Raw genomic sequence first — 16963 nt, forward strand, 5'->3', positions numbered from 1 at the left:
TTTTGGTGCCCATTCCTTTCCATCTTCCTTTCTCCCTGCCATCCCAGTCTCTAGTGTCCTCTATTCTATTCTGTTCTTCTATGAGATCCACTTTCTAGTTTCCACAAACTAGTGAGAAGATGTGGTATTTCTTTCTGTGTCTGGCTTTTCACTTGATATGCTAGATCCAATTCCACCCATGCCGGAACTTCCATACTGTTTTACTAATTTACATTCCTGCTAACATTGTATATGAATTCCTCTTTTGTCTTCATCCTCACTAGCACTTGTTCTTTTTTTTTTTTTTTTTGATCATTTTGAATAGTCATTCTAACTATGGTAATATGCTATGTCATTATAGTTTTGATTTGCATTTCTCTGGTATTTAGTGATATTCAATATTTTTCATATACTTGTTTACTATTAGTATATCTTGAGAAATGTCTATTTAGATATTTATTTATGCCCCGTTTTTAATAGAATTATTTATTTGTTTACTTTTGTATCACTTTTGAGTTGTGAATTTTTTATATATTCTGGAAATTAGACCCTTGTTGGATGAGTTTGAAAATATTTTATCTCATTTGGCAGGTATTGATTGTTTCCATTGCTATGCAAAAGCTTCTCAATTTGATAAAATTTCATTTGTCTATTTTGATTTTGTTGCCTGTGCTTTTGAGGTTTTATTTTTAAAATGTCCTTGCCTACACTGGTTTCTTGAAGTATTTCCCTAGGTATTTTTTTTAATAGTTTTATAATTTCAGTTCTTAAGTTTTTGGGGTGTTGCCAGTTGAGTTTTGCATATGGTGAAGACAGAGGAGTCTAATTTCATTCTTTTGCATATTGAATATACAGTTTTCCCAGCATCATTTATTGAAAGACTATCCTTTCTAAATATGTGTTTGTGGCAATTTATTGAAGGTCAGTTGGTTGTAGATATGTGAATTTATTTATGCCTCCTCTTTTATGTTCCATATGGAACAGTGTCAGTGTTTTAGTCTCTATGCTTGTTAACTGGTTATCATAGTTTTGTGGTATGTTTCAAAGCCAGGTATTGTGCTTCCTCCAATTTTGTTCTTTGGCTCAATATTGCTTTTATACTAGTAAAAGGTCTTTTGTAGTCCCATATGGATATTAAGATTTCTTCATGTGAAGAATGTCATTAATATCTTTCTGGGAATTTGATGGAATCTGTAGGTTGTTTTGTATAACGTGGACATCTTAACTACTAATTCTTCTAATTCATGAACATGGGATCTGTTCATTTCTATGTGACCTCTTCAATGTCTTTCATCAGTGTTTTATAATTTTCATTATAGAGTTTATTCACTCCCTCCATTAAATTTATTTCGAAGTATTTTTATTTTATTGTTTTTTTTTGTAGCAATTATGACTGGATTTGCTTTCTTGATCTTTTGTCAGCCATTTTGTTATTGTGTATAAGTGGTACTAATTTTTGTATATTAATTTTGGGTCAACTTTAGTAAATTTTTAACTGCTTTACCAGTTTTCATGTGGTTTATATAGATGTAAAATTATATTGTCAGTAAACAGGAATAATCTGACTTCCTCCATCCCATCTGAAATATCCTTTATTTCTATATGTTGCCAAATTGCTCTAAGTCAGTATAGTGTTTAATACAAATAGTGAAGGTAGACATCTCTTTCTTTTCTTTTCTAGGATCTTAGATGACACACTTGCAAATTTTGCTGTTCAGTATAACATTAGCTGTGTATTTATCATATATAGTCTTGATTGTGTTGTGACACAAAAACAGAAGTTTTGAGAAATGTACTATTTTAGTGTGTTTTCTTCTAGTTTTGGGTAGCCAATCATTTGCAATCTATAGGCAGCTTAGTGTAATGGGTAAGAGAATGTTTCTGAAGTTGAACTGGCAAATTCAAATTCCAGTTGAGTGAACTTTGACAGGTTAATTAACCTCAATTTCTTCATTTGTAAAATGGGGACTGAACACATCTCGTTTTGGGGGTTATTACACAGGAAAAAAGAAATAAATTACTTTAGTCAGTGTGTACCACATAGTAAAAGTTCAATAATTACTATTGTATTGTGGTAATTATTTTACATAAATAAAGAGTATAATCCATAGAGATGTGCAAACATTTATGAATTCCTTTTTATATTTATTTATTTATTCAATACTGGGGTTTGGACCCAGGATATTGAGCATGCTAAGTAAATGCTCTAACGCAGAGCTACATTCCTAGCCCTTAAAAAAAAAATTGTGATAGGTGTTGCTTGCAAAGGCTGATCTCAACTTGCAATCCTCCTGCCTCAGCCTTCCAGAGTACCGAGGATTACATATGTGATCCGTTATGCTCAGCTCATTTATGAATTCTCGTATACTGAATTGTTTGTTGGCATAAACATACAAAATATAAACTATTAGAAATTAAGTAATAAAGAGAACTATGGCACAGGCCTATAATCCCAGCTACTTAAGAGGTTGAGGTAGGAGGCTTGTGAGCTTGAGGCTCAACAACTTAGCAAGACTCTGTCTCAAAGTAAAGAATAAAAAGATTTAGGATATAGCTCAGTGGTAGAGCATCCCTGGGTTAAATCCCCTATGCCAAACACACACACACCAAAAGTATGAGGATGAGCCTAATAACAATGGACACTTCCACCCAAGAGTGGTATGGATTGAAATAAGGGCAAAGAGAAAGTGAAAATGCAGACAGGATAATTTAGTTCTGGTGGTTAAGGTTAGAGCCAGAGTTAAATGGTGTCTCTAAGAGCTGTGTGATCTCTAAGCCTCAGTTTCAGACAGTCAGTAATTGCATTCAGATCCTTGTGTATCTAAAATAAATTCTCTGAGTACCAGCTTTGCATAAGACCAGGTTGACTTTACTGATGCTACCTAGGAACAGCAGGGAGGCACATGGAACTAGAGGAAGCCAAGAGACCCTGGGCACTTAGGAAGAGTGGAGGATCTATAGCTGTGGAGGATGAAAGTATAATGTGTAAGGGGTAATGAAGTTTGGATCACAAAGGGAGCTCTGACTTGGGAAAAAAGTGTAAACACAACATCCTCAAGTTCTCATCTATCGTATGCAGGTTTTTTGGCCATTCTTGTTTTGTTTTTTATCAGACTTAGTATTTGCCTTGGTTTGTTCCTAGAAAAATAAGCCCATTCTGGTTATGGAATATTGGACTGGCTGGTTCGACAGTTGGGGAAGGAAACATCATGTTAAAAGTGCGGATGGTAAGTGTTTTGCAGTTTTTAACTCCAAGTTCAGATGGCCTTGAGTCATGGATAATGATATTATTCTCTGCTAATCTAGAACTGTTACCAGAGGTGGTATTGGGAATCTGGAGGCTGCAATGTGTTTCTTGCCTCTTGTGTTCTTGTAGGGGAAAATTTCAGGCAAGATATGAAATGTAATAAAAATATAGCAGAATTAATTAGGAAAGAAATCATTCTCTAGAGGGAGGGAAAGAGAGGTGGGTTGTCTCTACTAAAATGAGAGTGATGTTGTGCCCACTTTGTTCCCCAGTTTTATCGAGTCTTTGGAAAGTTTCTGAATTGTCCCACCCAGTCACCACCTCTCAATTTTTCTTTTTCTTTTTTTTTTTTTCAGCCTCAGCAATTTATTTTTTATTTTTTTTTAATGGTCATTCATAACATTACATAGTTCTTAATACATCATATTACACGGTTTGATTCACGTGGATTATGAACTCCCCCTTTTACCCCGTATACAAATTGCTGTATCACATCAGTTTCCCTTCCATTGATTGACATATTGCCTTTCTAGTGTCTGATGTATTCTGATGTCTGTCCTATTCTCTACTATCCCCCCTCCCCTCCCCTCCCCTCCCCTCCCCTCCCCTTTTCTCTCTCTACCCCTTCTACTGTAAATCATTTCTTCCATTTGTATTATCTTGTCTTACCCCTCCTTTCCTCTTATATGACATTTTGTATATCCCTGAGGATCGCCTTCCATTTCCATGCAATTTCCCTTCTCACTCCCTTTCTCTCCCACCTCTCATCCCTGTTTAATGTAAATCTTCTTCTCAAGCTCTTCGTCCCTACCCTGTCCTTGTTTACTCCCCTTATATCAAAGGAGTCATTTGGTATTTGTTTTTTAAAGATTGACTAGCTTCACTTAGCATAATCTGCTCTAATGCCATCCATTTCCCTCCAAATTCTATGATTTTGTCATTTTTTAATGCAGAATAATACTCCATAGTATATAAATGCCACATTTTTTTTTATCCATTCATCTATTGAAGGGCATCAATATTATCAGATTTTTAAGTCCCCAGAGCACATGGTTTTACCCATAGGTACCTAAGCAAAACCCACTTGTGGGGTGGGGGGTGGGGCAGGTGGCAGGAATAATGACCTGCTAAAGATCTAAAGGCAACTTTTGGTTTCCTTGGCCCATGCTGACCAGTTCTAACTGGCACTTGTTCTTACAGATTCTGTGGTCATGGGCTTTTCTTTTAAATTATTCTTTTTTTCTGGGTCTTGGAATCTTTGGTCTGTATAAAGGTCACATACCCGCCTGGCCAAGGTAATTTGCATTCTTACCAGCAGGGAGGATCTTAAATTCCTCAGTCCAGAGAATAGCCCTAAGGAAAACAGGTTGTTTGTCAAAGGATATAACATCCTATTGACTTAAGCCAGAGTAGAGCCAAAATGGCCTTAGGTAAATTACACTTTGGGTAAATTGCTTTTTGAAAGAAAGTCTTTGGATCTTTGTATAGACTCAGTTTATAGAATTATCCCCTTAATTTCATGTTTCTACTGATCATGTCTATATTATACCTATCCAAGTTTATGTGTGTATATATATATATATATATTTCCATGTGAAAATTATAAAAATATATTTATGTTTTTAAGTGCTATAATCAATCACCTACTACTTTTCTCTAAAGAATAGAGCTCTAAAATACATTATTTTCTTCAAAAGTTACCATATATGTTATATTTCTTGCTCAATTTAAGTTTTTATATGTGTCTCACATATGGGAAGATGGGACTTAAAGGGTTAACCTGCTCATTTAGTCACATAAAATCATTGAACTTCTACCATGTATAAACACTTATCCAGCCTCTGAAGATACATTGTTGAAAAAATTACATGATTTCTACCCTGCAATAAGCCTATAATTTAGTGGAATCAGCAGATCATTAGAAAGCAAATCAATATATAGGTCCACATTCAGCAGGTACTCTAAAACAAACGAATGTGCAATATTACTGTGTTTCTATTCAGTGCCTCCAGAGACACTATCCTAGAGGGAGGGAATGAAGGCACACTAATTTTTTGTAAAATTAAAAAATGAAAAGAATAAAAAGTAGGTACTTATGTACCTTAAGGGTTTTTGATACTTCTGTAAATTAGAGTCAAATTATGTCAGTGCTGTGGGGTAAAAATTTTCAAAACTGCTCTTGGTCCTGGCAGGATTTAGTTTCTTAAATTAGTTTTGACTGATTCTATCACTTCCTGGTTGGAATTTTAGTGGAGATTTGATGAAAAAATAATTAACTGATTGTGTTTGGAGATAATAGTTTTTACCCAAGACAACTTTCTTTCTTTAATTACTAATTTTCTGTATGTTTTTCACTTCTCCCTTTACAGAAGTTGAACAAACTGTGTCTGAACTTATCAACCGTGAGATCTCCTTCAACGCATATATGTTCCATGGTGGAACCAACTTTGGTTTCATTAATGGAGCTGTATATTTTGGGATGCACAGAGGCGTTGTGACTAGCTATGGCAGGTGTTGGTGGGTGTGGTCACCTTCCCAGTTAGAGTATTGTTGGAGCTTTAGGGAGGAGACTCTAGAATCATATTTTAACATCACGGGGTTTTGACCTATAATCTCTGCTGAGCATTTATTTTCTTATCTGCTTTCTTTTCTTCTGTGATGTTTTTAATTCTCCAGCAGGCTGTCATTTCAGGAGACAGGGCTTCCTGGCACTTTGAGCTCTGCCTCATTTGTGTAGTCCACTGACTCTGTGACCAGAACCTCTAGGAGAGACAGGACACAAACTATGATTGCTATCAAGCACAGCTGGACACAGCTGGAAAAATCCAGATTGAGGAGTGAACAGAGTCTCCATCAGAAAGTAAAATGCCCAGGGTGGGCTCAGTGTTATGGGAGATACAAGTCCCCAGGAAGGGTGTGAGGAGTGTTCTTACATTTTATGCTCATGTACTAGCCTGTGATGGAGCATTCTGGAGGCAGTTAATATATTTTCCTTCTCTCTTACTCTCAGAGGCCCTGACCTATCCCATGTTCTAGTGCTAAAACAGGGCCTGATGTGGAGGGCTGCATGGCCTGTGACCCTGCCTTGGGTGTCTTGCAGATTATGATGCTGTGCTGACAGAGGCCGGAGATTACACAGAAAAATATTTCAAGCTTCGCAAACTCTTTGCATCTATTTCAGGTACTCAACACCCATTTGGTGGAAGGATGGCCACCCTATGGAAGAGTGAGGATAGGGAACAGTCTCTTCTATAAACATCAGTTTAATGAAGTTCCTTAGGTTCCAATTCTGGCTTTCCCACTTAAAAGCTGGGTGGTTTTGTATAAGCTTTTCTAAGTCTTTTAGCTGAAAAATTAAGATAGTGACATGCGTTTCCTATGATGATGGTGAAGACGAAGTTCCTATTTGTAAAATTCTTAGTACTGTGTATGACTTAGGAACCCCATAAATAAAAAGGAAAAAACCCTCATTCTGTTTAATTTTATTTCACTAAATAAAGTCAGTTAGCCATCTACTAAGGCCTAGAAACTAGGCCTAACATTGTAGAAGGTATAAGACAGAGTTCCTATGCCCTAGTAGCCCTCTCTCCTATGGTTCTGTGTCTACCAGTTATGTGTGTTTGCAAAATGGCTTCAACTTAGTTCTTGCCTATTTAGCATCACTTTTGGAGAAGCACATGCATATCCTAGCATAGATCTCATTTCTCTTGCTTACTGAGGGATACAAGGAATCAGGAATAAGGGTGGGGAGGCTAAGAGAAGGCAGTGGTCATTATAGGCATTTCTTGCCCTGTGACTCATTTTCTTTGTAGAAAAGCCCCTGCCCCTCTCACCTCAACATACTTTGAAGACTGTGTACCCTTCTGTGAGACCATCTCACTTCTTACCACTGTGGGAGGTTCTTCAGTACTTAAATGAGGTGAGTCCTGCTTTGGTACCAGCCTAAGATTGACCATTACAGAGATGGGGGGAAAGGACTGAGACCGGGGTGTAGAGATCCCTTCAAGGCTTACTTCACTTAGCATTATCTTCTCTAACTCCATCTATTTACCTGCAAATGCCATGATTTTATTCTCTTTTATTGATGAGTAAAATTCCATGTGTATATATGCCACATTTTGTTTTTATCCATTCACCTATTGAAGGGCATCTAGTTTGCTACCACAGTTTAGCTGTTGTGAATTGTGCTGCTATAAACATTGATGTGGCTGTGTCCCAGTAGTATGCTGTTTTTAAGTTCTTTGGGTATAAACTGAGGAGAGGGATAGCTGGATCAAATGGTGGTTCCATTCCCAGTTTTCCAAGGAATCTCCATACCGCTTTCCATATTGGTTGCACCAATTTGCAGTCCCACCAGCTAAGTGAAGTTAGCCAATCCTAAAAAAAAAAAAAACAAATGCCAAATGTTTTCTTTGTTATATAGTGACTGCCTCATAGTTGGGTAGAGAGGGGGAGCATAGGAGGAATAGACAAACTCTAGATAGGGCAGAGGGATGAGAGGGGAAAGAGGGGACAGGGGGTTAGCAATGATGGTAGAATGTGATGGACATCATTATCCAAAGTACATGTATGAAGACATGAATTGGTGTGAGCATACTTTATATAAAAACAGAGATATGAAAAATTATGCTCAATATGTGTAATAAGAATTTTAATGCATAAAAACAATAAAGAACACTTCTATTACTCCTTAAAAAAGATATTTCTTCAAGGAACTTTTATTGTGAAGTATAAAAATTAATCCTTGGCATTATGTCTAAACATAGAGCCATGGAATAAGACCCACCAGTTCCTTTTGGGAGAACTGTGAAGAGGTTTAAACTTGAAGAATAAATGTTGGTGGAGGTGAATATCAGGATTATAGAGGACATTGTGTTTGGTGAATACTGTGATAGCATCCATAAAGGACTAGATCAGAGCTGGGAACCCATGTAACTGAGCTGCTGTCTTGATTCACCGTCAACTAGTCTAGTCACTGAACTAGTACGGATCTCCGTTGCCCCTTTGCAATTACAGTATATACCCTATTTTGAAGAAAATTCGAAAAATTTTCAAAAACAAAGTCATGTGGTTTTTTACCTCTCATTTCACTATTTTAGATAAAAAGTAGTGACAAGCACATGCTAAGTAAATATTACTTAGTGTATACATCATCTCTTGACTTCAATTATTTAGAATGTAATTTGTTTACTAAGTTGATCGATTCTTAACGATTACAGAAAGTATGCTCTCTTCACCAGCACCTGAATTTCCTAGTCGGTAGAGACCTAACTTATAAGAGCATGGTCACATAGCATTTGTTCTATTATTTTCTATTCAGTGAACTCTTGAGGACCAATAAGTGGTTTAACAGTGATGAGGGTCTCAGACAGCAAGATCCTGACTTCTCAGTCCTTTGGCTTCTGTCCCTGTCTTGTCTTCCTCATAGCCAGTGAAGTCACATATTCCAGTCAACATGGAGAATCTTCCGATAAACAATGGCAGTGGTCAGTCCTTTGGATTTGTCCTTTATGAGACTTCAATCTGCTCTGGAGGCCGCCTGCATGCTGAAGTTCATGATATTGGACAGGTAGCTATCAATAGGTATCCCAAGTGGTGAGCCTGGTGTTTAACTCTGTAATTGAAGAAGCAAATTAGTTGCTGATCTGCTTTACTATATGGTAGTGTTTAAAGCACCTACTATGGGGGAGGCACTGAGATTATAAAGTCAAATAAAACAGACTTCCATTTTACTTTAACACAAATTATTTTGGGAATTCCCATTGGGCTTCTAAACATTTGTTAGTCCCTGCCCTCATATTGACCTCCTTCTGCCTCAACCACAGCCTGTCTTCTCCTTTTCTTCAGGTGGCTCAGTCTTATGCTGTTTCTTTTTTGTAGGTGTTTTTGAATTACACAATTTTAGGAGTTCTGAATGAGAAAGTTCAGGACCTGTTCATTCCTAATTTCACGGTATGTAGTTCTAGAATCCAGGTGATGCCCTTGAACCACTGCTAACAGGTAAATATGTCTGGTTCCTGAGATCCCTCCTTCTCCTCCACTATGCTTTGGTGTATCTTCTCATATAGAGCTGCTGCAGGATTGTGCAAGGGTATAAGGTATATCCCAAGCCCTGGTGCTTCGAACCTACAGCCCAGAAGCTCTAGTGAGAGTGGACTTTCTCCTCTAGGCAAGAGTCATTCCCAGCCTCTGTTTAGGTCTCGGATCAAAGGCATAAGTAAGCCTCTATCTTTCTAATAAGATCAGCAGAAGAAAAGGGCAGATGTAATATGTAATAGAAGCACACCCATCTCTTTACTGGAGAGGGAGCACTGCTGGGCTGTGGGGCATCCTTTATCCCTTTTGCTTTTGTTTCCTTCTGGGACTTGGAGGAAATAATGAGTTCTAGAATATGAGTCCTAACTGGCTATACAGTTAGTTAATGGATTAACTATTCTGCCCCAAACAGGAATGTCAACTTCTCAGAATCCTGGTGGAGAATCAAGGACGAGTAAATTTTTCATGGAAAATTCAAGATGAGAGGAAAGGTGATATCAGGGCCTGAGAAGCAGGCAGTGGTTTCACTTTAGTTACTTGGAATGAATAGTTGGGGCTGTGTTGGGGTTGGGAGAACAACAGTGGACCCCTCAGCATGGGATACTGAGGATCTAGGACCAAAGACGACAACTCTTTTTCTTGCCCTCTCCTGCCTTTTCCACTTCTACAGGGCAGGAAAGTAGAACGGTTATTGGGTGCTGGTTTGTCCAAGAGCAGGACCCAGTCTTCTTTTGGGAATTTTAAGAAATGTTCCAATACTAAGTGGGAACTTTCTCGATAGTTTAAGTATACAAGCAGAAACCTCATTCACAGCTGTCACATAAATAAATGTCCTCCTGACTGTGCCCCCGTCACAAGGCCTACATATGTCTTCATGTCTTTGTCCCAGATCCTGAAGAATATCAAGTCCTTGTTTCTATTCTCTTTACTGCCTCCCCTCTGCAGGATTAATTGGCCCTGTTAAAATCAATAATGTTTCTCTGGAGGGTTTTACCATCTATTCTTTGGAGATGAAGATGAGCTTCTTCCAGAGGTATGTTCCTCTCTATCTCCAAAGACAACAATGAGTGATCAGCTGCCTTGGTTATTTTTCTGTTGGTATTAAAAAAAATTCTAAGGCTGGGAAATTTGAGAACAAAAAATGTTTATTTACTTCACAGTTCTGTCATTCTGAGGGCATGGTGCTGGCACCTGGTCTGCTCTGTTGTGGGCTCATAGGGTGGGTGGCTTTCCACCATAGGAGTGTTTGCAGGAGGGCCAATCCTGTGGGGTGTCCTCTCTATAATAAGCCATTCTCATACATACTAAGCCACTCTGAAACCAGTATTAATACCTTCTGAAATTGGTGACCCTGTGATCTAGTCATCTCTTGGTCCTCCCAATTCTTGAAGTTTTCACCATCACAATACCACCACTCTGGGGACCAAGCTTCCAAGATGTGCCTCTCTGGGGTACAAACTCCAACTACATCCAAACCATAGCATCTTTGAGATTTCGAACTGATCAGTTTGTATGTGAACAGCCCAATATTCAGAGAACTATGGAATTTACTCTATATTACCAAGTCCTTTGAATCAGGACTAGAACCCTAGAGCAAGTCTCCTGGTTCTCTTTTTAATACATGCATCCTCATAATCTCACTGAAACAGAATCCTGTGAGGGAAACCTGGGGTCAATATTGGGATGAGAGCTGGGAACCATTTTCCTCTTCCTTATGGTTTGATCCATTTTTTTTTAGGCTGCGTTCTGCCAACTGGAGGCCTGTATCAGTGAGATATTTGGGCCCTGCCTTCTACCTGGGGACCTTGAAGGCTGGCTCTTTCCCCAGGGACACCTTCCTGAGGCTACCAGTAAGTGAGCCTCCCTCTTCTACTCTGTTCTTCCTACTTTTAAAAATAATACCTAAGTGAGAATATTCCTGAGAGGAATGCTTGCCTTTCCTCCTCTTCCTCCTTTAGCCAAGCATTCTAATATTTCTTAGTTGCCCTACTTATCACTTGTTAGAAAATGTATAAAACACAATTTAAAATTCAAATGATGGTAAGAAAATGAATTGTAGGAGTTCTTCTTAAATCCTATTGCTATTCCAATTCATTTGTGCATTTGAAAGCTCAGCACTGCCAAAATTTGTTTTTATACTTTACTTCACCCACACACACACACACACACACACACACACACAATTACTTTTTTACACTAATGAGATCATATCATAAATTATATTCTGCATTGATTTTGAGGGAGGCCTAAACTGGCCTCCCCTCAAAGTTTTTTATTTATGAACATAAATATATGAGTGTACAAAATATTAATATGTAGATTGACAAATTAGTATAAAATAAACACCCATTAATCATCATTGTGATGAAGAAGTAAATTGTTAGCACAACTCTACAGTTGCTGATGGTTTTTCCTTAAAGGTAGCTACTACATTAAATTCTAACACTCTAATTTAGTATTTCTTATAATGAATTCATATAAATTGAATCGTGTGACATGCATTCCTTTTATTTTTTGGTGTGGAATTAGGGATTGAATTCCCATCCTTGTACAGGTGAAGCAGGTACTTTACTACTGGGCACCTAAGGCAGGTGCTTCACCACTTGGCCTTTTGTCAACATTGCTTGCGACATTCAACCATTCACTGATGTTGCATTGATTTGTTCATTTTCACTGTCATTTAGGATTACATTAGCAAATATATGACACTATATTTAACCCTTCTCTTGTTACTGGATATGTATGAAAGTGTTCCCTTACTTTCAGTTTTTAGAATAACTTAATAAGAATTGATAGTTTTTCTTTAAAAGTTTGGTAAATTCAGCAGTGAAGCCATCTTTCCCTATATTGTTCTTTGATGAGGCATTTCTAAATTTGAATTAATCTTGTATGTTCAAGTTTTATATGGTAGGTTATATGTGTTCAGAAATTTCTTTCTTTCTTTTAGATTTTCCAATGTTAGTATATAATTGTTCACAATAGTTCCTAATGTTATATCTGTGGTAGAAGTTATAATGTCTACTTTTATCTGATTTTATTTATTTGGATCTTTTGTCATTTTTGTTTATTCAAAAGATTGTCAATTTGATTATCTTTTCAAAAAACTAGTCTTGATTCCATTGATCCCATGTATTATTTTTATTAGTCTCCATTTAATTATTTTTTATTTCTCTGATTTTTTTCTTTTCATTTCATTTTTAAAAATTTAATTAGTTATACATGGCAGTGGATGTGTTGTAGAATGCACTTTAATACATCATATATAATAAAATATAATTTCTCATTCTTCTGGTTATACATGATGTAGAATCCCACCATATAATTATATAGGTACATAGGGTAATAATGTCTGATTCATTCTACTGTCCTTCCTACCCCATACTGCCTCCTCTCCATTCACTCCCCTCTACCTAATCTAAAATAACTCTATTTTTCCCTAGCCTACTGCTCTCTGATCTTTTTTTTTATTTGTTTTCTACTACTATTTTTGGGTTTGGGTTTATTCCCCTAGCTTTGCAAGTTGTACTATGAGGTTGTTTGAAATATCTGAACATTATTTTTGCAGTGCTGGGTATTGAACCCTTGTACATGTGAGGCATGCACTCTAACAATTGAGCTATGTCCCCAGCCTGAACTTTTTTGATATAGGATCTCATTGCTATAAACATCCCTCTTTGTGTTTCTTTTACTGCATCCCACAGGTTTTGGTATGTTATATTTCCATTTTCATTTGTTTCCAGAAATTTAAATACCTCCCCTTTAATTTCTTCATTGACATGTGGTCATTCAAGAATATGTTGTTTAATTTCCATGTATTTATACAACATCCAAAACTCCTTGTTGATTTCTAGTTTTCTTCCATTGTGGTCAGAGAAGATATGATTTCGGTTTTTTCTAAATTTGTTGAAAGTTGTTTTGTGGGCTAATATTTGATCCATCTTGGAGAATGTTCCATGTGCCAGTGAGTAGAATGTGTGTTTTGCAGCTATTGGATAAAATGCTCTACAAATCCCCCTCAGGTATATTTGTTCTATAGGGCAGTTTTCTGGTTTTATTTTGTGTGATGGTGGTGGTGGTGGTGGTGGTGGTGGTGTGTGTGTGTGTGTGTGTGTGTGTGTGATCTGTTCATTGATGCAAGTGAAATCTTTAAGTCTTCAAATATTATTGTATTGGAATGCATCTTACCCTTTAGATCTAATAATGTTTGCCTCATAACATTATGTCTTCTAGAGTTAGGTGCATGTATATCTGTAAGTTGTTATTTCCCCTTGTTGAATTGATCTCTTTGTAGTTATATAGTGACTCTTTTTGTCTCTTTACAGTTTTTGACTTAGAGTGTACTTTATCTGATGTAGGTACTGCCACTCTAGCTCACTTTGGTTTCTGTTTGTGTGAAACATCTTTTTTCATCCTTTCACTTTTAGTCTCTGTGTGTCCCTGGCAAGGTGAGTTTCTTATAGGCAGCCTATCATTGGGTCTTTTAAAACAAATCTTTTCAGCTAGTTAAATCCATTTTTTTTCTCATGGTCCAGGTATATACTAGTTTGCCCCACTTGGCACTAAGTAACTCTGTGGTCCCCTGGGTAGTTAAATCCATTTATTGGGGAGTGTTTTAGTCAACTTTTTGTTGCTATGACCAAAAGACCCAACAGGAACAATGTGGAGTTACACTCTTCATGTATTCATATATGAATGATCACAGGAGAGTTATGTTTAATTCATTCTGCTATCTTTCCTATTCCCATTCCACTGATCTCTAATAATATTTCTTGTCTGTTTTTCTGATATTTTCACAGCTATAGAAATTTCCTTTTGATTAAGATTTACATGTTTTATCATTTACCTGTTTTGTTTTTCTTTTTTAAAATTTTTTTTAATCAATATCTTTATGTTTTCATCGATTCTCTCTCTGGTAGCACATAACTTTTTCACTTAAAATTCAGTCCAGCAATCTTTGTGTTTCAATTTAAAGCATTTGAAAGATTCCAGTTTTAAAATTTATTAGGCTAATTTGGTATATCCATTTTGATTCTTTCTCCTTCTGTTCTCCCTATTCTTTTGTCCTCTGATTTTATTTTTGGAAAATTTCTTCTTATTATTCAGTTTACTTTCTTCTCTGCTATGTTTAATATGCTACTCAAAACACCATTAAATATTAATTATCATGTTTTTCATTGCTGTGACTTAAATACCTGACAAAAACAACTTAGAGGAGGGAAAGTTTATTTTGGCTCCTGAGTTTAGAGGTTCAGTCCATCATTGGCCAACTCCATTGCTGTGGGTCTCAGGTTAGGCAGAACACCACTGCAGAAGGGCATGGTGTAGGAAAGCTGTCAGCTCATAACAGTGGGAATGCAGAAAGAGTGGTCCTCCAGGGACAAGATATAAACTCCAAAGGAACATCCCCCAGTGACCTCCTTATTCCAGGCACAACCTACCTGTCTAAAGTGATCATTCAGTATCAATCTATTAAATAGATTATTACAATTATTAGGTAATAGCTCTAATAATCTAATCAATTTATCTTGGAACCCTCCTGCATTGTCTATTATTTAAGGTTATTGGGGAACAACTCATATATCCAAACAATGACACTGTATTTTATAGTTCTTTAAATATTTTAATTTGATGCCAGATTTCTTAGTCTTGGTTTATACTTTTGAACATATTAATTTATTTAGCACGATTATTTCCAAACCTGTATCTTGAAATTCTGTTATCTGGGTCACCTGTGCATTTACTTCTACTGCCTGTTGTTCCTCTTGGTTTTTATTATACTGTCCTTTCCCTTATATTCCCTTATCTGCTTGCTTATTTTTTTCATTGAGCATTAGACAGATATCTGGAAAATACTACACACACACACACACACACACACACACATATGTATTTATATTTCTATGTCTAGGATGATGTCATTTTCCTCCAGTGAGGATTTATATCTCTCTTGAGGTGATAGGGTCACTAAGAAGCATATTGCTCTAGTTACAAGGATGGAAATGATTTGAAGTGAGGCTTCCAATGAATAGACTATTTCTAGTTCACTTTTTTCCTATGTTGAATATCCTCTGGGAGCTCTCAACCAAAGTGTACTTTGTTTAGTAAAGCTTGCTGGCATCCAGTTTTTGTGTCCTTATCCTTATAAAGGTATGAAAGGTTCCATTCAGCTCCTTAGAAGTACTCTTTGAGGAAGTAAATGTTTCTAGAGAAAAAAACTACCTGGATTGCTCCCCCTTTTCATTATCTTATTTTAGATCTTGGTGCTATAGTTTTTCATTGTATCAGAAGCAGATTAAAAAAGATTATGTAGCTTTTACAGCTGTTGCCACCAGTAGTATTCATCTCTACCACCTAATACTTATTTTCAGAAGCAAAGAGACTCCTTTAGCCTCAATGGTTAAGCACCTCTGGGTTCAATCAATCCCAGATACCAAAAAGAAAAAAATATATGTCACATTATGCATTATAGGGATAGGGCAGGAGGAACAGAAACATCATAGTACAGGGCTGGTTCCAGTCCTGTTTTCCTCTCTGATTCCTAGACATCAGGGTTGAAGTTCTCAGACTTATTTTTTTCTGCCTGGCCCGGTGGCACACGCTTGTAATGTCAGCAGCTTGGGAGGCTGAGACAGGAGAATCGAAAGTTCAAAGCCAGCCTCAACAATGGTGAGGCACTAAACAACTCAGTGAGATCCTGTCTCAAAATAAAATATAAAATATGGCTGGGGATGTGGCTCAGTAGTTGAGTGCCATGAGTTTAATACTTGGTACCCCCCTCCAAAAAAAAAAAAGATATACTACTTTCTAAACTTTACTTTCACCTTCAGTGTTATAGGTACCTTGCTCTCATTCCCCAAGTGCTTTAAGTTTCACTTGCTGGTGTGAATCTCTTCCTGTATCTCAAGCCTCATCCTTTTCAGGGATGGGTTTCTGGATTTGTGTTCATCAATGGACATAACCTTGGACGATACTGGAACATTGGGCCTCAGGAAACACTTTACCTTCCCGGAGTCTGGCTTCATCCAGGGGACAATGAAGTAAGTCAGCCCAAATCTTTCCTTGATATCTGATAAACCTTCAGACTATCATTCATCCTCAGAAAAAAAAAAGTCTTTATCTTTTTTACTATTGATTTTCCTTTCCTCCCAGATCATCCTGTTTGAGAAGATATCAAGTGGCTCACACATCTATTCTACAGGCTTACCCAAGCTGTGACACTGTATTTACACGGTTTTTTTTTTGGATTGTTGGAGTTTGTTTTTAAGTTTTTTTTTTTTTTCATGAAGAAGATTAATGTTAAGAAGATGCCACCCAGTGTTGCCTCCAACAGCAAAAATACAAAGACAACCTATAAAATCAACAAGGCATTGTTACATGTTTTAGAGTATATGGGACTAATTTTTAGGTTTAAACAAGTCTTCAAAATCTTCAATGTCTTTTTTATCTAGATAAACACTTAATACTTAGCAGGTTCTTATTCTCTACTCAAATGCACCTGTGGCCATAGGCAGATATAAATAAAATAGAAATAATTTGTGCTTCTTTCTCCCTGTACTCAATTGGGAGGATGGGAAGGGTCTATAACCTAGGAAAGAGTAAAAATACTGTGCATCCCATACAGAGAGAATATTGAATTTATGACTGGCAAATGCATGGTGTGTGTGTGTGTGTGTGTAGAAGGATGGGGTAGCAGAGGGCAAT

At 37.0% G+C, this 16963-nt stretch overlaps 1 protein-coding gene across 1 annotated transcript in view; it reads left to right on the forward strand.

Annotated features, from left to right (window-relative positions):
* The window catches only part of LOC113187044 (beta-galactosidase-1-like protein 3), a 34802-nt gene extending 18325 nt beyond the window's left edge, over positions 1 to 16477 (forward strand). The window contains exons 10-20 of the mRNA XM_026394679.2: positions 3122 to 3206; positions 5596 to 5733; positions 6327 to 6407; positions 7039 to 7145; positions 8655 to 8795; positions 9107 to 9178; positions 9675 to 9753; positions 10208 to 10295; positions 11001 to 11112; positions 16183 to 16299; positions 16412 to 16477. Coding sequence (XP_026250464.2) covers positions 3122 to 3206; positions 5596 to 5733; positions 6327 to 6407; positions 7039 to 7145; positions 8655 to 8795; positions 9107 to 9178; positions 9675 to 9753; positions 10208 to 10295; positions 11001 to 11112; positions 16183 to 16299; positions 16412 to 16477 — 1086 coding nt within the window. The remainder of the gene's footprint in view (positions 1 to 3121; positions 3207 to 5595; positions 5734 to 6326; positions 6408 to 7038; positions 7146 to 8654; positions 8796 to 9106; positions 9179 to 9674; positions 9754 to 10207; positions 10296 to 11000; positions 11113 to 16182; positions 16300 to 16411) is intronic.
* The last annotated feature ends 486 nt before the right edge of the window (positions 16478 to 16963 follow it).

This window comes from Urocitellus parryii, chromosome 4 (genome assembly GCF_045843805.1).
Source record: "Urocitellus parryii isolate mUroPar1 chromosome 4, mUroPar1.hap1, whole genome shotgun sequence".
In the NCBI taxonomy this organism is placed as follows: domain Eukaryota; kingdom Metazoa; phylum Chordata; class Mammalia; order Rodentia; family Sciuridae; genus Urocitellus; species Urocitellus parryii.